Source organism: Podarcis raffonei, chromosome 3 (assembly GCF_027172205.1).
Source record: "Podarcis raffonei isolate rPodRaf1 chromosome 3, rPodRaf1.pri, whole genome shotgun sequence".
Lineage (NCBI taxonomy): Eukaryota > Metazoa > Chordata > Lepidosauria > Squamata > Lacertidae > Podarcis > Podarcis raffonei.
Window position 1 is genome coordinate 46809973 of NC_070604.1, and position 22667 is coordinate 46832639.

Sequence of the window (22667 nt, forward strand, 5' to 3'; positions counted from 1 at the left end):
TGGTTTAATATTCCCACTTGGTGTTGACTTGCTAGGTGATCTTGGGCCAGTCTCTCTGAATCAGCCTAACCTACCACACAGGACTGATGTGAGAATAAAATGGGTTTGGGGAGAATCCTGTAAGCCAGTTCTTGGGGACGGTGGGATAAAAATATCACATGCACCTGAACATTTAACTGTTACCCAGATAAGTCTTTTTATGCTTAAGGAATGTACCCAGAACATCTGTTTCCATGAGCTTTCTCATGTAGCCAGGGATGCATATATAGAAGGTTGCTTCTGTGTGTCTAGGGCCCTACTTGGGTCATACATTAGCCTATCTTAAGCATACCATTAAGTAAGGCCATTGGAATCAATGGTACTTAAATCCAAGTAAACATGTTTTAGATAGGGCGATAAGTCTGTTTGATACATCGCCTTAATAAATCTTTGCACTTTTACAAATTGGTGAGGGGCTGCTGCTGGTGGAATTACCTCTGTAGCTAAAGATAACCATTTCTATCGAACTCATAACTTAAAATGAAATTAATGAATTCACCTGTACTTTCCAAATATCATGGGGGAATTACACTTTTGCCATTTTACTATAGTGTGTTGTGACTGCTACAGACAGACAATGAAAAATAACCCTTATGCACACTGTTATATTTCCAAAAATATATTTACAGTCTATTACAAAGATTACAAATGGAAGTGTCTATGTAATGAGATTATGTTAATTCAAAGATTGGTTGTTTTGTTTCTCTCATTTTTTTTACAGATTTCTTTAACAAAGGGGAAATAAGAAAAAAAATAGTATAATCAAAGTGATTTTTTTTCTAACCAAACAAATAAATAAAATGACAAATATAACACTGTACAGTGAACTAAAAGTGGAAGATTAGGGCGGGGGAGGGGTAAATGATCTATTTAAGTTTTCTGTAGCTATCTTTGGTCCTAAATGTGGGAAAACACATTATGTAGCACTGAAAAACATTTTCCTTTTTTGTGATGCTCTGTAAGTAAAATAGAAAAATATAGTGCATTTTCAATGTATTCAGAGCTCACCGCACAGAAATGTGTGTACAAAACAAGACAGTATAAATAAAATGTACAAGTTTTACAAAGGAACATTTACAGGGTTATACTTTTTTGTGTGGATGCCCACATTATCAAACAAGACTTAATTTATGACTGATCCCTGGGATCTTTCTCTATGAAAACCAACGGGAGCAGCCCAGTTCTCTTTGGAAGTACAGCTATTCACTGCTGGGGTAGCTCGTGATTTTCATGATTTTTTTTGACAGCATTTTATCACCTGTTTTGTATATATTCCTGCAACGCACTGTTATTGCTTATGGTAGTTCTACATTTCATTCAACTCAAGTACGCATATATTAAATTAAAACTGGTTTTTTTTCCTAAAAAAAGAGAGTTCTCTCATTCAACAGCTACTTTTCAGTCAGAAGTCTCAAATGACTGTTTTTGTGTATGTATAGAGCAGCTTGTAAAAAAAACAAAAAACTTGAAAATTTTCGAACTGCCACTTGCCTTACACTCAGCGGTTCTAATAGAAAATCCAAAGGCACCATCTGATAGGAACATCTCCTGTGCAAGCCTCACAGCTGCTGTTCACCTCTCATTCACTTGTATTAGGGCTTACACTGGAGGAGTGCAATCCAGAGAAAGTTAGCTGCACTCGGGCCCCATTGAAATTGCTGGGACTCCATACAGAATGTGGTAACACATTTTTGAGACTAAGTCCCAACTGAAACCAGTAAAAATTAGTCTCAATTAAATGCTGAGTTCAGTGGGATGTAGGTATGCCTTCTGTTCTCTGGATTGTACCCCCAGATGTTTATTTTTGCAGGAGGGACTACATTCAACTTAATCTCATATTAACCATATGCCAGTTATTTTTCCTAGACCTTCTAATGTGGAATCTTGAAAAATTAAAGAAAGAAACAACAGCAATAGACACCAATGTGCTCTGATTAAAAGGCTAGGCAACACTACAGTACTGTACCTGTTTTGTTTTTGTTTTGACACACCTACTACAATCAATTATTCAGCAAAAGAGGTCTTAACAAGTTTAAAGTTGCAGATGTACAGCTTATATTTAACCCAGGCAACTTCCTAAAGTCATCTTTCAAGCCTTTTCTTTTAAAGTGCCTGGGCATTTTAAGGGAACATTATTGCTAGGTTCTCCGTTTTATTCATTTCCTGTTTAAAGAGACCATGTGATTTATCATACAAAATTATTTTCAAAAATATCAGAACTCTTGGCAATGTCTTTTTTTTCCCTTCCTGATTTCCTGCCAATTAGCAAACCACATAAATGTGGTGCGGAATTAACAGACCGAAGTAAACTTCATAAAGCAAACCCTACCCCGCAACTCCATTTCACCCAACCCAGCGGTCAGATCCACATTTCTCAGCTACACCTCTTGTGTCTGTAGAAATTCATACAATCTTTCAAAAGTCCCCAGTGTAATAATGCGTCATATGCTTAGCACTAAGAAGGTCCAAAGATATAAATGTTACATTAAAAGAAGGTCTATATGACAAAGCAACACAACTGATTCCTTTTTTTCTCTTTTTTTGGGGAAAAAAGTTTGAAATGAAAGGTTTAAGGAAAATATTTTGTTGACTTTAGCAATAATATGATTTTTATCTGACAAATATATTCTTTCTTTTTCAAAATCCCTTATGTACAATTTAAAAAGTCCATTAGATAAAAAGGAGGTTAGAGAGTTCAAGGTGTTCGTAGGTGTTTCAGGTAGTACTTTGTTTATTGTCACTGCTTTCGTTGCTGCCATCAGTGGATCCATATTCCCTTTTTAAGTAAGTTTCTGGTGGCACTTAGGAGTTCAAGTCTGTAGGTGCTTCTTGTGGGCCTTCTGTGGTCTGCAGGAAGGACCCAGAAAATCATGTGTCTTCTAGCAGCACTTCATGTAGATCGAAGGCCGGCACTGTTCTCTCAAGTCTGTCACCTCCCTCGCAAGGGAGAAGCGTTTATCACACTTGGATGCCAGTGCCATGCAAATGTAACATTTGTGCTCTCATAGTCTGAATGCTGCTCATGATTTTCTTTTGATGGCCAACCAACGTGATGCCTAAGCTCATAATATCGCTGGTGGAAAGGGAAGAGAAAGGTTCAAGGTTAGGCATTTGACTGTCAGTGTATGAGGACAAAAAAGAAACATTAGCACAATTCACAGAACTGAATGATATTTTGTACATCCGGGATGTCAGTATGCATAGGCCTGATTTTTCTGGTGGTGGTTTTATGGTTTATATTGGCTTATTTTATGAATTTATATACCACTTAATCATAGAGTATCTAAGCAGTGAGCAATTTCCAATTCTAATAAAAATATATAAAATCAATATAAAATTGTTTGGGATGATAGAAGTTGTAATCCAGCAAAATCTGGAGGACCTCAGTTGGTAGAGCAAGAGACACTTAATCTCAGAGTTGTGGGTTTGAGCCCAACGTTGGGCAAAGGGATTCCGGCTAGATGACCTTTGTGGTCCCCTCCAACGCGTTTTCCTGTCTTATACACTTTACAATTCTGTGATTCTTATTATTCAGAGTCAGCTAGAGAAACCTATGAGCACAACAACTCTTTAAATTTTGCAAATTCCCCTCCTCTTTATTACAAGGGTTGATTGGGAGTCACAGCTCACTACAATTATCAGAATTTCTGGATTGCTCTAGATCAGAAGAAGAAGAGAAGAAGAGTTTGGATTTGATATCCCGCCTTTCACTCCCCTTCAGGAGTCCCAAAGCGGCTAACATTCTCCTTTCCCTTCCTCCCCCACAACAAACACTCTGTGAGGTGAGTGGGGCTGAGAGACTTCAAAGAAGTGTGACTGGCCTAAAGTCACCCAGCAGCTGCATGTGGAGGAGCGGGGACGTGAACCCGGTTCCCCAGATTACGTGATTACCGCTCTTAACCACTACACCACACTGGCTCTCCAGGAGTAAACATGATGGGCTGCAGGTATTGCTGGACTCCAACTCCCATCAGACCCAGCCAGCATAGCCAGTGGTCAGGGGTGATGGGAGCTGGTGTACAACAACAATTGGAGCACACCATGTTGACTACCCTGGCCCTACGCTGTCTGTGTAATTGTCAAAACAGTTCTAGGATTCAGACCACCTTAAAATCTGGTTACTGATCTGGGACTGAAGAGTGAGTGGTGGACATGTCTGGAGATCCCAATGTTTTTATGCAGGTTGGCTCTGCTACAATATGTTTTTAGGGTTCTTATTGGCTCCTCTTTTGTGCACCTACCTTTCCTTTATTTTTAAACAACGTGTTTTAATAATTAGAGCAATTTGTGTGAACTGATAGTGGTGGTAGGGAAAGGACCTCTAGGGGAAAAAATGCCTCTACTCTTCACTCCAGACTTGGTGAGGAAATGATGATAGCTTGGGCCATGGTGAAAGCTATTGTGGTAACACCTATTTAAAACATCAGCCATCATAATCACATGAAAATCAAATCACTTACTCAATAGTCATCCTGGCTACTGTCTCAAGGTTATTGTAACCTGCAGCTGAAAAGTTATCCTTATATCTTTCCATCTTGATGGCTTGCAACCATTCTCCTACAGAACAAAATGTAGTGAAATCAGGTGTATTCTGGTCCAGAAGAGGACTGATTGGCCTAGATCGGAAGGGAAACAGAAAGTTATTATATTTTAAGAGAAATTACAACACTAGAGAGCATTTATATTGCCTGATAAGAGTAGGAACAAATCATATCCAATTGGGTTAAAGGCACAGCAAGCACATAAGGCCTTGTCCACATTGTTCAGTTCCAACAACAATCCCCCTTCTTTTTCACTAGTTATCTACTAGGGTTACTGTCATACCTTGGTTGTCGAACATAATCCGTTCCGGAAGACCATTCATTTTCCAAAACATTTGACAACCGAGGCACAGATTCCGATTGGTTGCAAGAGCTTCTTGCACTCAAGCAGAAGCTGCGTCAGACGTTCGGGTTCCAAAAAATGTTCGGAAACCGAAACATTTACTTCTGGGTTTTTGGCATTTGGGAGCCAAAACGTACGATAAAAGAGGCGTTCAGGAACCGAGGTTTGACTGTATTATAGTTTCTTATTTGAATTAGTGTACTATGTCTTATACACACAATGGAGATTTGACTCTATAAAAATTCACACAAGAGGAAAGCCTCGCTCCAAACATTTTGTGATCAAATGAAGATTGGTCAAAGGGAAGAAAAGACAGAGAAATGTGGCAACTATGATCTGACTTCTGGCACTGGGTCTAGCTAAATAGCTTCTCTGAAGGCTGGCTTTGTTTCTTGTTGAGGTTCTTTAGAATGCGATGTCTGGGAAAAGAGACAACAAGAAGCAGGTTTTCTTTTATCCCTGTGATATCAACTCATTTTGGCTGTACAACCTGTGCTGATTCCGATAGCCTTTTTTCATGACCCAAATTGTTATAGGTAAAATTGTAGTCCCTGTGTAGCTTGTGCACACCTGTCACCCAGAAAACCTTCCTTCTAGAATGCACACTCATGTGGGAGTAAGCCTCACTGAGCACAGAGAGACTTCCTTCCAAATACACAAATGTGCAATGCAATTTTAAATAATCATAAAAATCAAATGAATCAGAGATTTATTATTATAAATAAAAAGAGATCTGAAGATAAATAGGTCTGATATATGCAAACCAAAGAACAGCTCCATTTACTTCAGTAGAAATATGCTGGGATTTTGAAGATTATACATTGTGGTGTTAAGTGGGTATTTCTGGATTTGACAAAAAAAATTTTTTTCTTTTTTCTTTTTTTTTATATATTTTTATTAAGCAATTTTTATATTAATACAAACAAAACATACATAAACAAACAACAAATAATAACAGAACAAAAAACAGGTACCATTTCATATCCTAATTTCTTAAACCTTTCTTCCTCGACTTCCTCTTGCCTCCCGTTTCTGTATTCCAAATTCTTATAATTATTCAGCGAATCTTCCCTTATTTTACTATAAATTTATGCTAATCATCCTTATTCTCTTTGTCTTAACCATTACTAATAGTAACCATTTATTTTAATCCAACATCATTCTAACTGTCATTAATTTTGTAGTATTTCTTTAAATAGTCCTTAAACTTTTTCCATTCTTCTTCCGCCGCTTCTCTTCCCTGGTTTCGGATTCTGCTCGTCATTTCTGCCAAACCCATGTAGTCCATCACCTTCATCTGCCATTCTTCCAGTGTGGGTAGATCCTGTGTCTTCCAGTACTTTGCAATGAGTATTCTGGCTGCTGTTGTAGCATACATAAAAAAAGTTGTATCTGTCTTTAACACCCCCTGGCCAACAATACCCAAGAGAAAGGCCTCTGGTTTCTTGGGGAAAGTATATTTAAATACCTTTTTCAGTTCATTATAAATCATTTCCCAGAATGCCTTAATCTTCGGGCACGTCCACCAGAGGTGAAAGAATGTACCTTCCTTTTCTTTACATTTCCAACATTTATTGTCAGGCAAATGGTAGATCTTTGCAAGCTTGACTGGGGTTATGTACCACCTATAAATCATTTTCATTATATTTTCTCTTAAGGCGTTACACGCCGTAAACTTCAACCCGGTGGTCCACAACTTTTCCCAATCAGCAAACATGATGTTATGACCAATGTCCTGAGCCCATTTAATCATACTTTATTTTACCATTTCATCTTGTGTATTCCATTTCAGCAGCAGATCATACATTTTTGACAAATTCTTAGTACTGGATTCTAACAGTTCAGTCTCTAATTTTGATTTTTCCACCTGGAAGCCTATTTTACTGTCCAGTTTAAACACTTCATTTATTTGATGATAATGTAACCAATCTCTCACCTTCCCTTTTAGTTTTTCAAAACTCTGCAATTTCAATTTGTCCCCTTCCTTTTCCAAAATTTCCCAATATCTTGGCCATTTCGACTCCATATTTAGTTTTTTAACTGCCTTAGCTTCCATTGGTGATAGCCACCTTGGAGTCTTATTTTCCAGCAAGTCCTTATATCTAACCCAGACATTTAATAGTGCTTTTCTGACAATATGATTTTTGAAACTTTTGTGCGCTTTAACCTTGTCATACCACAAATATGCATGCCACCCAAAAATATTGTTAAATCCTTCCAAATCCAAAATGTCTGTGTTTTCAAGAAGCAGCCATTCTTTTAGCCAGCAGAAAGCTGCCGCTTCATAGTACAATTTAAAGTCTGGCAGGGCAAACCCCCCTCTTTCCTTTGAATCCGTTAATATCTTAAATTTTATTCTGGGCTTCTTGCCCTGCCAGACAAATTTAGATATATCTTTCTGCCACTTCTTGAAACAGTCCATTTTATCCATTATTTGTAATGCTTGAAACAAAAACAGCATTCTTGGCAATACATTCATTTTTATAACTGCAATTCGACCTAACAAGGAAAGCTTCAGGTTTGACCAAATCTCCAGATCTTTTTTCACTTCTGTCCAAGTTTTTTCGTAATTGTCTTTAAATAAATTCACATTCTTAGCTGTCATATTCACACCCAGATATTTCACTTTTTTAACCACAGTCAACCCCGTCTCATTCTGAAACCTTTCTTTTTCAATCTGTGTTAAATTTTTCTCCAATACCTTAGTCTTTGACTTATTCAGTTTAAATCCTGCCAATTGGCCAAACTCTTGAATTATCTCCAAAACTCTTTTCGTACTAGCTTCTGGCTCCTGTAAAGTAAGTACTAGATCATCTGCAAATGCTCTCAGTTTATATTGTTTAACTCCGACCTGAACCCCTTTCACCAACTGGTCCTTCCTAATCATATTAAGCAAAACCTCCAGGACCGAGATAAAAAGTAATGGGGAGATAGGGCACCCCTGACGTGTCCCTTTTTCAATCTTAAACTCTTCTGTTACCACATTATTTACAATTAGTTTTGCTTTCTGTTCAGAATATATTGCACCTATACCATTTTCAAACCCTTGGCCTACCCCCATCCCCCGGAGGTTCTTCAACATGAAGCTCCAAGAAATATTGTCAAAGGCTTTCTCGGCGTCCACAAATATCAAAACAGCCTTAGTGTTTATATTCACTTCCAACTTCTCCAAAATGTCAATTATATTCCTTACATTGTCCGACAAATGCCTTTTCGGGAGAAAGCCCGCCTGGTCCCCATGAATCTCCTCCATCAAAACTCTTTTCAGTCTCTTTGCTAAAACATCAGCAAAGATTTTGTAATCCACATTTAGTAAGGAGATGGGTCGGTAGTTCTTAAGTTGGGTCTTTTCAGTCTCTGTCTTTGGTATAAGTGCAATATAGGCCTCTCTCCACGTATCGGGTGCCCTTCTCCCCTCCATGATCTCGTTGCAGACTTCCTTCAAAGGTTGTATAAGCCCTTCCTTCAAAACTTTGTAATATTTGGAAGTCAATCCATCCGGTCCAGGTGATTTGCCCAACGTCATGCTTTGAATGGCATCTTCTATTTCCTGTGCTGATATCTCCTGGTTCAAAATTGTCTTACTTTCCTGGGAAATCTTTTTCAGCCCATTTTTCTCGAGGAATTGTTGTATATCTTTTTCTTTCTGCGGCCCTTGTGTATACAATTGTCTAAAGTAGCTCTGAAAACAATTCCTAATTTCCACTGGGTTGCATATGTTCTTTCCCTCCACTTCTAAATTTGTTACCGTGTTGAGTTTTTGTCTCTTCTTTATTTGCCAAGCCAATAACTTGCCACATTTATCTGCAGATTCAAAGGTCTTTTGTCTCATTTGTTTAATTTTCCATTCTATTTCTTGATTCATCAGTTCCATATATTGTGTTTGGTACAGTTTAATTTCTCTTAAAACCACTTGCGATTTTGGCTTCAATCTTAGTTTCCTTTGCCCTTCCTTTATCTTTTCCAAAATTTTCTCTTTCCTCTCATTTTGCTTTCTTTTCTTTAATGTATTTTGTTGTATCAAAAACCCTCTCATCACGGCTTTACTTGCGTCCCATATTATTCTTTTTTCTACTTTAGATCTTAAATTAATTTCAAAATAATCCTTCAAAGTTTTTTGGGCCTTTTTACAGATCTCCTCGTCTCTGAATAAGGTGTCATTCATTCTCCATCTGAAGGAACCAGTTGTTGTTTGCTTCATCACCATCTTTACTGCGTTATGGTCGGAGAGAGTTTTTGGGCAGATTTCCACTTTCTTTATGTTCGACGCCATACTGCTAGTCACCCAAATTTGGTCAATCCGAGTCCATGTCATTTTGGCTTCAGAAAAGAAGGTTCCCTCTCTCTCTAATGGGTGTTTTGTTCTCCAGATGTCTATCAAATCCATATTGTCTTTTTTTTTTTTTTTAATTGGAAAAGATGTTACAAGTTTAATGTTCAGTTAAAAACACAATCATACTCAGAACAGGGCTTCCCAACACACACACACACACACACACACACACACGTTAAAATCTATCTAAAACATTAACATTTGAATAAAAGTTTTGTATCTAAGGAAAATATCTACTTGTGATGTAAGTTTCATTGTTCAAGACTCAATGATAATAATAAGAATGGTAAACGAATTGTAGGGTATATTTCTCATCATCTTATATCCTGGAATTTTTTTTTAATATGTCCTGTTTCGTTGTGAGCATAAAACCAAAGCAAACAGTCTTCTTAAATATGTTTTAAATACATCCTTAAAACATTACTTTAAAATTATTTCTGATTCTATGTTTCCCACCAGTCTGGCTATGAGTGGGCGAAGAATTATGAAATGTAGAGGGTGACTATTAAGGTTGGAAACAAAAAGCTGATTTTGTCAGCTGAAGTCAGCTGACAAAATCAGGGGCGGACTTTGGTAATATGGTGCACCTGTCGAGCTAGTAACTTGGAACTTGGCATAAACTACCTGATGAGGTCCCCGACTTGTGTCAGATTTCAAGCTGAGCCAAATCCAACTGCAGCAAGTGAAAAAGTGATGGGAATTGATGCTGACATTTTTTAACAGGCATAGCATAGATTTCTTTCCAGGTTTGGTGAAAACTACCAATTTCCTTTACTTGGGCTCATCAAGGAAGGCTATTTATTCTCCAGTGCTCTGCTGAAGTTCTGAGCAGTGGTTTCAAAACTTACTGAGGTTTTCCTCTCCTGTGGCAGCAGCTACTGGCATAATAAGGCAATGTGACTTTTGACTGGTGTTCATTAAGACTGATGGGGACTGGCAGGAGGGGCTCCAGTAGTAAGCTCCAGTAGTATGATGCCAGCCCTATTGATGGTCTTATCATGTGAGTTCCACGTAGGAAACCACTCTTCTTCTATGAATAATTGCGACTTATGGGTGAATGAGCCTATATCTGCTCCGATTCTGGCGTTAAAGTCCCCCATTATAAGGATCTCTGACTTTGGAAATTCAGCCACCGATTTATCGAGGATAAATCTTAAATCCTCCCAAAACTGATTTGATTGAGAAGGGGATGAGGTAGATGGATTGTACAAGTTTACACATATGAAGTCCCCAACCAAGCTATTAGTGATATGTAAAGTTTGAATGGAATTACTCTCTAACCAAAAGAGAGGAGAGATATTAAGTTGAAGCTCCTGCGAAACAAATGTTACCAGGCCACCACTAGGGCGCCCATACAAATGTGTTTTGGACGCAGGAATCACAAAGGCGTCATAGCCCGGTAGGGGTGGGGGGGGGACGATTCTAGGCACCAGGTCTCTTGTATACCCATAATCTGGAATTTCGCTAAAAACTCTTTCATATCCCCGCCATCCTGTTTGGACATCCATCCCGCCACATTCCAGGATAGCACATTAAAGCAGTTTGAAGAGGGACTATGTGCTAGTCAGTTACTCTGGTTACTGGTGGGAGAGGCATTGCCAAGGGTCTGAGACAGCACCAGGCGTGAAGTTGCCGGAGGTAACGAAGGGGTGGTAATTTGATTGATATGTCCAACAGGGTCATCAATAAGACCTGAGCTGTCTCTTTGCACAGTGGCTTCCTTAACGTTTATGTATTGGCTTGAAGAGGTTGTGGATAAATGAGGTTCTGCAAAAAGAGGTTGACTGGCAAAGGACGAGGATGTACAGTCATCTGAGTGGGCCGCACTGATTGAAGACTCCAGGTCAGGCATAGATGAATAGGACATTGACAGATTTCCAAGATGGGGGGTGTTTGGCGCCTTGCTCTTTAAGACGAAGGGCGAAGTAGTTGATTGCAGATCTATTAGTAGAGGTGAAGGGAGACTGCGTTGCGACGGAGTATGAGGAGCTTCCGCCAGGCAGGCTGCCATATCATCCGTTAATGGAGTCCCAATATTTGGCAGGGATTTCTGGGGTGTTAGCCCCTTCGTGACTGCGTTCCTTTGATTTAGTAGGTTACTATGACCAGATTTTGAAGAGATTTTTTTCTCTTGAAGTACATGTGTAAGATGCTGCTTGAGTATATCAAGCCTATTTATAACTTCCTGCTGTTCTTCTAATGGCAACTCACCATAGGATGAGATAAGGTCCCTCTCCTCTAAAGCAGCCAGATGGCTGGGCCCGCTTTGGTCATGCTTCTCTGTTGCTGGAGTAGATAAACCAGGAAGCTTGGGCTGAGAGGGAGGGTGAGGTTCCCGGGTGGGCAGCTTGAATTTCAAGACTATGTCGCGCCAGTCTGGTGAGCGGGTACCTTTTTGTACGATATTACAGAAAAGAGGTTTAATCCTGGTGTCGTGAAAGACTCTCGTTGGAAAGATGCCCCAGGTGGCCAAAAACGCTTTACGCCTAACCAGTAAGGAAGGAATTTTTGGTGACTGGAAGGAGAGCAGTACTTTTTGGAACCGATGGTAGTAGTTCAAAAGTTTCACTGAACTAAGATCTATTAGCGGAGGCCAAATCTGAAGGAGTTGCCTTAGATGATCTTTGATATCTCTTGAATTATTCCACCTTGGGGACCAGGGGTCACTGCTGCGTATAGTTAGACATATTTTGTTTGCTTGTAGGATCAGAGATTGAGAGTCCAGTTGAGCTTTTAATAAGTGACCACCAGAACCACTTTCATGTCTAACAGGGGAGGTACACCTCTGTCCCTTTAAATCCCTCGGAGGCAGAGTGAGGTTGAGCTGCAACTCCAACAAATGGGCCTCAAGCTTTTGGTGAAGGTTATTCACCTGCATGGAGATTCCATTTATGCTCTTAAAGATGCAGCGCAGGGTCCTGGTTATTAATTGGAAATGATCGAATCCCATGCCGTCGCCCAGGGCCAACTCGGACTCCCCCTTCGAGGTGGCTCTCACTTCTTTGTCATTATCCTTAGCATTATTCGTTGCCTTCGAGTTCACCCCCTCCACTTCTATGTCGGCTGCGAGGTCAATTAAAGGATTAAAACGATTGTGAGTTTCAACCGTGTAGCTATCTTCCTCGTTATTTCTGCTACAGTTAAAAAAGAAAGAGTCAATCTTGGACTGTTTGGGCCTCGGGGGAGGCATTGCCTCGTCCAGGTCCCTTGGCCGCTTGCCATGACCCATAGTGGAGATAAGGAGAAATATCCGCAGTAATTGGCAATATCTTAATGCACCTTAGAGAGTATTGTCAGTCATTTCAAAAAAAGTTTTTGGTAGTCTTCCATCTTTTGTAACTACCTGTCTTTGTGCTTTATCCATATTTGTTGAAACTACTCCATTCATGTCTCCCATCATGATTAGTTTATAATCCATATAGTCCATTAAAGTCTCATGCAACTTCTTAAAAAATTCTGCTTTCCCTTCATTTGGTGCATATATCCCCACTATCAAAAGTTTTTCTCCTTGAAATTGAATTTCAATTGCCAAATATCTTCCTTGGTCATCTTTAAAAATTTGTTTCGGTTGCAAATTTTCCTTTGCGTAGATCACCACTCCTCTTTTTTTTACTTTGTCTGAAGATATAAATTCTTGTCCCAATCTCTTATTTATTAATAGTTTTCTGTGTGCTCTTGTCACGTGGGTCTCTTGTAGACAAATCAAGTCCAATTGGTCTTTCTTTAAAGCATGAAATATATTTTTCCTTTTTCGGGGATTGTTTAGACCATTACAATTCCAGGTTAGAAGTTGCAAAGCCATGATGGGGTTATTTAATTCCTCCTACAGCTCCCAGTTGTTGTTCGTCCTTTGTCGGTGGTTCTGTGTCCGTATCTAGTCTTGAAGGATGTCCTTCTCCTGGATAGGTCTCTTTCTGTAGGTCTTCTTCGTGTTCTCCCAGGAACTTGTCTTTATCACTCACTGTTTTTATTCTTCTTTTCTTCCCCTTGTATTTAAAAGACAGGCCTTGGGGAAACTCCCACCTGAATAGTATGTAGTTCCTCTTCAGTAGTGTCACCAAATCCTTGTAAGGACCTCTTGCATCCAAAATACTTTTGGGAATATCTTTAAAGATCTCAATATGGAAATCTTCAATTCGAAGGGTTGTTTGGTAGTGCAGGTTCAATATTTTATCTCTCTCTTCTTTGGATCTTAGAGTTATCAAGCAATCTCTGGGTCTATTCTTCCTCTGCCTTATTCCCAACCTAAATGCACTCTCTATTTTGAACTCTTCTTCTTTCAAATCTTGCTTCCAGAAGTCAGAAAACTCTTTTGTCAAATAATCCACCAAGTTGTCTCCTTCCTTTTCCGGCACAAGTCTGATCCTTAAGTTCTTCTCCTTGCGTTGCATATCCTGCATAGAAAGTGTCAGTTCATACTCATCCAGTTTCCTGTACACCGGTGGAAGTTTCCCTTCAACAGCAGTGGCAATTTCCTTGGCTTCCTCAGCTATCTTTCGTGTTGTAGATGAATCTTCCAGTAGTTTCCCAATTGCTTCTGCATTAGAGTTCACTTTATTCCCGAGGTCAGTTATACTTTTAGTATTTAAATCAATTTTCCCAGAGATTTCTTCAATTTTCTTATTTGTTTCAGCACCTTGCTTCTTTAATTCCTCTAAAGAATCATTTATTTTCCCCAATGCCTTTGCAAACGCTTCTTCAGAAGACATTGTTTTCACTTTTGCCTTTGTGACAGCTGCAGTTCCCGAGGCCCCTGATACAGAGGCCCTTCTTTGCATAGAAAGATCAACTTTGTATTGTCTACCAGATCTCAAAGTTGTTTCTTGTGAATCTTCTTTCTGTTTACCATCTGCCATAACAAAGTCTTTCACTCAAGGTCATTCCCACACTCTTAAGCTGTCAAAAGAGAGAAGTTCTCAGGTTTTAAATTCCACTTGTTGCTGAAACTGTCCAAATCCTCTAGAGGGCGTAAAGTCAGTTCTTAAACTTTAAATTGTTCCCACACTTCCAAAGGCAAAAGCCCTCCCAGTCCCTTTCTTTGTAAAAGATCCAAATCAATAGTGTCCTGCAAGTAACTTACTATGTAGCAAAATACGATGTTTCAAGTTGAGAGTAACCAGAGTCTATATTGCAGTTACTTTCTAACCTTTTTTGTAACGACCGTCCTTAGCCGGTTCCTTTCCTCCGGCAGTCCGACCCCCAGGTAGATAAGCAGCGGTAAACAGTTCAATCTCCTTTAAAACAGGCAGGAAATCCCTTTAAAATCTTCTCCCCCCCCCTCCTGCCTTCTGGGGGGGGGGAGTTCTTTACTTGGTGTTGGGTTTCTTGGCTCGTAAACTCTCCTGTCAAAAGTTACAGCTTAAATGCCTTTCGCTTTAATCTTGCTGCAGGACGGAAAGCAGACTTCCTTTTTAATGCTTATCCGTCTCGGTGCCCAATTTCTTTAATTTTAGTGTCCAATTATTAATGCAAGCTCAATCCTACTCACGGAAAGTTGCTCTTTTTTAATCCAAAATCTTCGGAAGAAGTCAGCGCTCTCCGCTAATGGCGACGCGGCTTCGCTTCGCAGGCTGGGTGAAAGCGACTCTCAGCACCGCTCCACGCACCCTCCGCTGATCTATAGCCTTTAAAAAGGCTATTTCACAACGTCGGGGGGGGGGCAAAGGTGCCCGCCGAGTCTCCGGTTCACAGGCTACGCGCCTGTGACTTTTGAGGGTCCTTGCTCTGCCGTGAGCTACGGAACCCGAACCCGCGAAGCAGATCTCTCCCGGAGCTCCGGGAGAAATCCGCCATTCAGCGCTGGCGCTAACCCGGATTTGACAAAAATTAATATGGAGTAAAATATAGCCAATACAGCATCTAGCGCTTGTGTGTTGTGCATGTATGTGTGTATGTATGTACATACATACCCACACACAATATTTTAGAAATATTGTTAAGTATCTCTTATTTTTTTTGTTGAATTGGATCATTTGGTGAAGAATGGGCTCTAAATACAGTAAATGAATAAATACATTTCATATGGCTGAGTCTAGGCCTTTGTAGCTGCTGCATATTTCTATCAACAGAGCAACAATAAAACAGTAAAGAGCAGCAGTTAAAACTTCATGTTTTTGTAAATTATTTTACAGCAATTTTGTTGGAAGCTGCTTTGTGCTAAAACCTTTTTAGTAAACAAACTGTGGCAAATCAGGGAAATTCAAATCATACAGTGGCCTTTCTGCTTCTTTCAAAACATGGAAGCTGTTCAGGTTCCTCTGTTCAGTTCCTGCTAGTTTTATGACAAGCAACACACAGCACAGTCTAGAGTATCTGCTGGTTTATCTTTGTAAAGGCAGCCTGAACAGGGGATGTTTCTGTACACCCTGCAGCGGATAACAGCAGCTGAACTGAATGAAGAAATACAGCCTAAAAATCTGGCCTACGACTTAGAAACAGCACCAGTAACTTACCTGCTACAGGTTCCCAGAGGGGTTTTCAAGCTGTTTGGGTTCCGAATCATCTTGTCCAGAATGCCCACTATTTGCTCAAACTTTGGCCTTTCCGCACGCTCTTTCTGCCAGCAATCTAGCATCAGCTGGTGAAGGCCTGCTGGGCAGTCCATGGGTGCTGGCAAGCGATAGCCTTCCTCAATTGCTTTTATAACCTAAAAGACAAAACAACGTTGTTTTGAATTTTTTACGGCCCATGAAGAATCAAGCAGGCAAATTAAGCAATCAAAGCTTTATGAAATGTATCTTTCAAACAGAGCCTGTTGTTTTGACACATGCATTCATGTTGCTGTATAATAAACTTGTTTTTATTTTCCATGCTTATTAAACAGATTATTCTGTGGTGTATGCTGAGAACATGGCTGCATTACCTAGTCAAATCAGCAGCAGGAAACAGCAATTAAATTCACCAAGGGTGCAGCTGATAAATTGATACATAGAGATGTTCTTTGAAGGCAACAGCATTTGCCCAAAAGCTCCCCCCCCCTTCATTTCCCCTCCAGGAACACACACAGCATTTAAATGAACAGAGGTTTAGGCATCGGTGCATGCAAGAAAAGTATCTGGAAATCACTGTACATAAAAGGTACTTTCTAAAAAAGCACTTTCCCTTAATACTCACCCTTACAGTGGGCACAACTGGATCTGAATGCAATGTGACATGTATAAGCATAGCTTGGCTGGGTAATATCTTAATGAATCAGGAGAAGGAAAGTCCATTATTAATAAGAAAATGTGGCATGTTGTGATATGGTGCAGGGCAGTTAATGTCTGTAGGAAGAGTTATACCCACTGCTTGATTTTCTAGCAAAACTCATTTGAGGTTTAAGTAAAAGAGGGAGGGGAAAATAATTATAGGAAACTGCTAAATGCCCCTAGGACAGGATAAGAAACCATGATGGGAAGCAATGAGCTGATTAAAAAAAAAAGTTATATAAAGCGTTAAAATATTGTTTCAGGGTGGGGTGGGTATTTCAAATACCGACAGACATAACTATGTTAGAATTGCTAAGGAAGAGTGCTTGTTCCTCAGGAGTAAGTAGCACTGGACTCTTTCCTTTGCAGCAGTCTACAGAGAAAGCCAACCTTGGGGCTTTCTTCTGGGGTTAACCCTAGGAAATAAAGCTGTCATGATAAATAAAAGCTGGTGAGAATTCAAAGCTTTTGTTCAATATATATTATATACGCATGTCGGAATGTGAATTGAAGGAGGATTTTAAAGAATGAAAAGTAGACTCCAAGAATTTTCAAAATCTCCCAGTGCACTGCAGAAAAGTACAACAATGTGTAATGCCATATACACAGGCATCAATGACATATATATGAACAGAGGAAGCCAAAATCCTATTGGATGCAGGCTGCAAATATTGTAAACATTTGAAAACACGGGGTGATTGTCACTTAGCGCTCCTATCACTTTTGTGCCAAAGGAAGCATCCACTCTCATAATTTTGTGTGTGTGATTCTCCCTCTGCTGCAGACACTAGCACCTCCCCACCTACAATTTTTTTTTTAATGGATTGTGGGGTCCTCTAGAAGAGATTTTTTTGGAAGCTGTGATAGCTGCCAGGGAGAGAAGGAAATAGTCAATATCACCTTCCCTCTTCTGAGTGGAAACCTACAGCTGAATCCAGAGCTCTCGTACACTGGCAAAGTTGGAGGGTACTCCACATTCAAACTGAAAGGTCACAAACCACTTTTGTGGTTGCAGCTTTAAATCAAATAATATCCATAATGCTAAGGTTAATGTTATCTAACGTGTTCATTCTCAGGCCACAGGCATTTCAATGGCTGTAATTTTGTGTTTTCTTATTCTATAACTCTATTACGCATGGTAATGGGTGAGTGTGGATAAAACACACAGAGATTCCTGGAGCTCTGATGTTTAGCTTGGGTTAAACATCAAATTTTTCAAATCTGAAATTTGGAGAGTTCAGAACTGTGTAAGGTATACAAGTGGAAAGTCAGTCTCTCTCTGTGAGTGTGTGTGTGTAATTATACAAAATGATGATGCAGTAATTATGCTCTTCGAACTAAAAATGCGTTTTATGATGAAAATTCAACTCAGACACTTATTAATAAAATGTGAGTACTCCGCAGAATTTCCAAAGGAATTAGAGATGAGAGATATACAAATGCGACACGCCTTGTCGATCTCTCACAGTAATTGGAACACAATTATTTGACTGATTGCCGTCAATTGATCTAGAAATCCAAAACATGACCATGGCAGAACATATCACCTAGACAGCAAAAGCGAAGCAGTGAAAGAAGAAAGTGCAACAAAATATGCATTAGCAGGCATGATGGCAAATATATTTTCTTGATTGTAGAAAATTCCATGGTGTTGAGAAATGACTAACAGCAAAGGTTAATGGTTCACCTTTTTTAAAAGATAAAAGAAAAAGCTTATACTTCTTTTACACATGAATGCTGAACAAATAAAACCAGAAATTCAAATAGTTTTTGTTTAAGACCATTCTGAATGAGAGAAATAAGGTAAGTGATTCTAAGATTTAAAGTCAAAGCATAATGATGGGGACCGACAAGATGCACTAAAACCACCACCACCACAAAAGGTATGAGGTCAATTTTTCACATTATTTGGCTTAGTTCCAGCACATACTCTATTTTAAGTAGTGAATATATATTTAAATGAATTTATAGCCATGTAAACTGGATAAGAACACTAGCTATTTCAGTAGGAAAATAGGTACCAACCCATCTTTGTCTTGCCATATGAAACCAGATTAAATAAATTAGTCCCTCTCATCTGACTTACTCCACTTTACATACTGTACTGGTGAATACAAATGACACAAAATGCAGTTAACATGATTGTGTGAAACCTGATTGTAAAAGTGTAGCTTTAGTCTAAATTAATGAGAATACGACATACTTTATTTAGGTACCACTTGCCCTGCCTGCTCTGGAGTGTAGGACGTGAACCAATGGCTTCAAGTTACAAGGAAGGAGATTCTGACTAAACATCAGGAAGAACTTTCTCATGGTAAGATCTGCTTGACAATGGAACCCTTGGAAGGTGGTAGACGCTCCTTCCTTGGGGGTTTTTAAACAGAGATTGGATGGCCATCTGTCATGGATGCTTTAGCTGAGAGTCCTGCATTGCAGGGGGTTGGACTAGATTATTTTTGGGGACCACAATTCTATTATTCTATGTCACAACTATCCCTTGTGCTTGTTTTTCATTTCTTTTCTGATTTGCTTAGTTTGTAGAGCAGTAGTTCAACACATCCCCATGCCATCCCATCCCACCAGGCTTAAAATATTTAAGCTGCATTCTTGAATGCACTTGCCTGGAAGTAAGCCCTATTGAAGTGAATGGGACTTACTTCTGAATAGACATGTGCAAGATTGCACTGAAAACCTCATTTCAGTTGAGCAGGAAATAAATTAAATGCTAACTAGAATATAACTGGTATGTTGTTCTCACTGTCAGACAATTTGCTCTGTTTACCTATTTACAAATTGAGCCCATACATTAAGCCCAATGCAAAATTTCAGCAAGAAGTATGAAAATACAGATTTTGTCTGTTGCTTTCCCTTCTCCTAACAGTTCTTTCCTTATGTCTTTTTTGAAAGATAGGTAAGCTTTGCCTTTGAGGCATCTTATATTCCTGTCAGACACCTTTTATGTTTGAATCTAGTACAGAAGGAAGGTGTCAAAAGGAATGAAACTCGTCTGGGTGTCGAGGGAATGTAAATATTTCTCTCCCTGCCCCAAGGACTTGTTTGCCCATATTTTGACAGTCCATGAAATCTCTGACACTGAGACCTGTCAAATATTAACAACTTTGCTCTCTGCCAAACTGACTCATCATTTAGATTTTATATGGTAGATTAGAAAAAAAACGCACCAAAAAAAGTACTCTCTGATGTCGATCATTCTTAAAAAACAACAACAGGGAAATAACATTATTTTCCTCATCATTTATTTACAAACACACTTATTTCTATGACAAAATGAAACTTCACTTGGTATCTGCAGTTTGATTCCCATATTTTATAAAATGGCAATAAACTTGAAACCAGAATAGCTAATAGTACTATACTAAGGGAAAGAGCACACATTGCATCAAATATTGGCCTCTCTGTATTGAGAAATTCTCCCTAGTCCTTTGTTTTTCACAGCAGTAGGCCATGTGGTGGGGCTGCACTGCTCATTTGACTTCTGTTCAGCTGAGTCACTGCAGCATATTGGGATGGAGAGGAAGAGGGAGGCAGCAGTGGTGAGGTTGGCATGGTGGAAATGCCCTGGGAGGAGCACCATATTGGCATCACCAGCACATTTGTACTGTGCCAACCCTACCTTGGCAGAATCATTCTACTTGTCCCCCTCTCCTTCCCCTGCCTGCTGTTTCAGGGGATGGGGCAGTGTCTCTCTACCCTGCAGAGCAGATTTAGAGATTTAGCATGATGCTAAAGCAGTCCTAACTTCACCTCCATCTCTTTGGACATGGAGATGGCAGCACTGGTGCAGACGAACTTCACAGAGCCAGCCCACACAGAGGAATATGCCCATTCGTCTGTCCAGTCTTGGGACATACGAACAGCTGTGCTTGCCATGTTCTCTTCAAAGGGAGGTGTCTTGCTTGCTGAATCAATGTCAAAGCTTGTGGTCAGCCATGCATTTAACCTCTCATGTACCTGAGGATTTCAGCAAGAGTTGCATCTTGTCTCTCATACCTTTTAACATTTATATGAAGGCACTGGGAGAAACTCTTTAGATGTTGTACCAGTACTGGGGGTGTTGAGCTGTATAAGGGCTTATAAACTGAAACTGAATTTCTACTAGCTGGAGGCAGGAATAGGGGGCAGCACCAGGGTCTAGGAGCCAGGGAGATGGCCTGTTCCAAATGGAGTTGCATTCCTGCCAAAAGAACAGCTTGGGGATGCTCCCGGAGGTAGCATTGTCACTAGAAGCTCAGATGTAAGTAAGTTTGTAACTTAGGCCAAACTGTACCGTCTATTGATTTGAAGAAACATTTTGTGTCCAAATAAAGAACTAATTTAGATATAGCTCTGTTCCACATCCACGGACCTTTGTGCTCAAAATTAAAGCTTCGTAAAGCCAAGTCCCCTCTCCGCTTGCTTGTGAAAATGGCTACCCTGTTCAAGGAATAATCCTCTTCAAAAGGGTTAGTCACAGGGAACTTCTGCACACATGAATCTGCTCTAAAATGCTCTTGTAAGGGCTAGAATGGGTGCCATGTAAACAAGCCCTCAATCTGCACCTGTGTAAACAAGCCCGAGGCCAAGATCAAGGGTGTGGAGATGACTACATGTTTTCATTTTTCCTCTTTTGTAAGGGAAAAAAGTGACAGCCTAAGTCCTACCTAGAAGGAGGATGCATATAGTGTTATGAAAAGGGTTTGTTTTCTCATTGTAGGATTATATTATTTTCAGTGAAGACAACATGGAATAAAGGTTCAGTTGTAAAATGTTGAGAAGAAATCAGCTATTATGGATGAATAGTTATTCATTACTCCCTCTCTCTAAGTTTTAGAAGAGGATGATTAATGGACTACTGTTTCGGGGGTTTTGTAATGGTGTTGTTGAAACTTACAGAATTTGTGGGCTTTAACAAAAACCCCAAAACTGTCTAGGATCCAAAGTGCCCTTGCATGTCCTTGCCAACTTGCTTTCAGAGGTCTTCAAACACCAAGAGTGACTTTTAAAGATGTCTAAAGGCAACAATGGCTGGAAAAGCCTGAACATCATAACTGACCCTTATCCCAGCTCTTGGCTCAGTCCTCTACACACTTACCTGTGAACTCAATGGGTCTTACTGCTGAGTAGACATATGCAGGATTGTGCTATTTGTCTACTAGGTTATGTGTTATGTAGTCTCTTTCTGTGTATGCTGCTTGCTATGCCCTATTAATGAACTATAAAATAATGAAACAGCTAGCAGCAGTATTTATGATAAAGTAACAGAGATGTAGCTAAAAAGATAATTAAAACAATATGTGGAATTCAGCATCATGTTAATGCAATTGTTCTGTCAGCGTAAGCATTTCTATTTGCCGGACGGAACAATCTCCCCTTCCTCACACACACTCCGGAGTGGATTTGGAGGAGGAAGTGGTCAAACTCCAGTGCACTAGTGGGAGCCCTTGAGCTGGCTTCCCACTAGCTGGCTAGTGCTAATAAATTTATACCTTTCCAAAATAAGTTTCTATTTCCCTTTTATAATATTATTAGTTGTTCTTCAAGTCTTTGGGCGTGTTGCTAGAGAGAAAACCCTAATCCATATATCATTTGCAAGTTCTATTATCCAGTGCTGTGCATTATAAGAAACAGAACATGCATTTTTGGAACTTACGTCTTGATTTGACATATCCCAGTATGGCCTCTCTCCATAAGACATGACTTCCCACATTACTATTCCATAACTCCATACGTCACTTGCTGATGTAAACTTGCGATACTGTATGGCCTCAGGAGCTGTCCATCTTACTGGTATTTTCCCACCCTATGGAAAAAGAGAGTTTCTGAAACAAACTTACAGTAACATCATCCATACATGAAAGCATTAGATGACAGGCAGCTTGTTAGATCTTCTTGCAATCATAAAAGAAAATTAAAACTAAGGAAGTAAATTATGCCTGTGCTTCTTTAAATCTTGCATCATCTCACAGATTATAGCCATTCCTTCCTCCTACAACCTATATGATATACAGAGCAGCTACTACTGGGCTGCACCACTTCAGATCATTGCAAGGATGACATGGTTAAATATAACTAGATATAAATGTTTATTATACATGGAAAACTAGAATATCAGGAAGAAACTTTTTCTTATTCTTGACATCTTCCCGATACGCTAGTTTGTAATGTACTGAGAACCTCCACAATTAAAAATGCACTTTCTCCTTCTTAACATGTTGGTTTTCCAT

At 39.6% G+C, this 22667-nt stretch overlaps 1 protein-coding gene across 4 annotated transcripts in view; it reads right to left on the reverse strand.

Moving 5' to 3' along the window:
* Nucleotides 1–642: 642 nt before the first annotated feature.
* Nucleotides 643–22667, reverse strand: part of EPHA7 (EPH receptor A7) — a 182651-nt gene continuing 160626 nt past the window's right edge. For all 4 annotated transcript variants that reach the window (XM_053381486.1, XM_053381487.1, XM_053381484.1 and 1 more), the window contains 4 exons: nt 22094–22243; nt 15709–15902; nt 4500–4655; nt 643–3112 (listed from right to left, as the gene is read on the reverse strand). In XM_053381486.1, coding sequence (XP_053237461.1) covers nt 2998–3112; nt 4500–4655; nt 15709–15902; nt 22094–22243 — 615 coding nt within the window. In that variant the 3' untranslated portion in view covers nt 643–2997. The remainder of the gene's footprint in view (nt 3113–4499; nt 4656–15708; nt 15903–22093; nt 22244–22667) is intronic.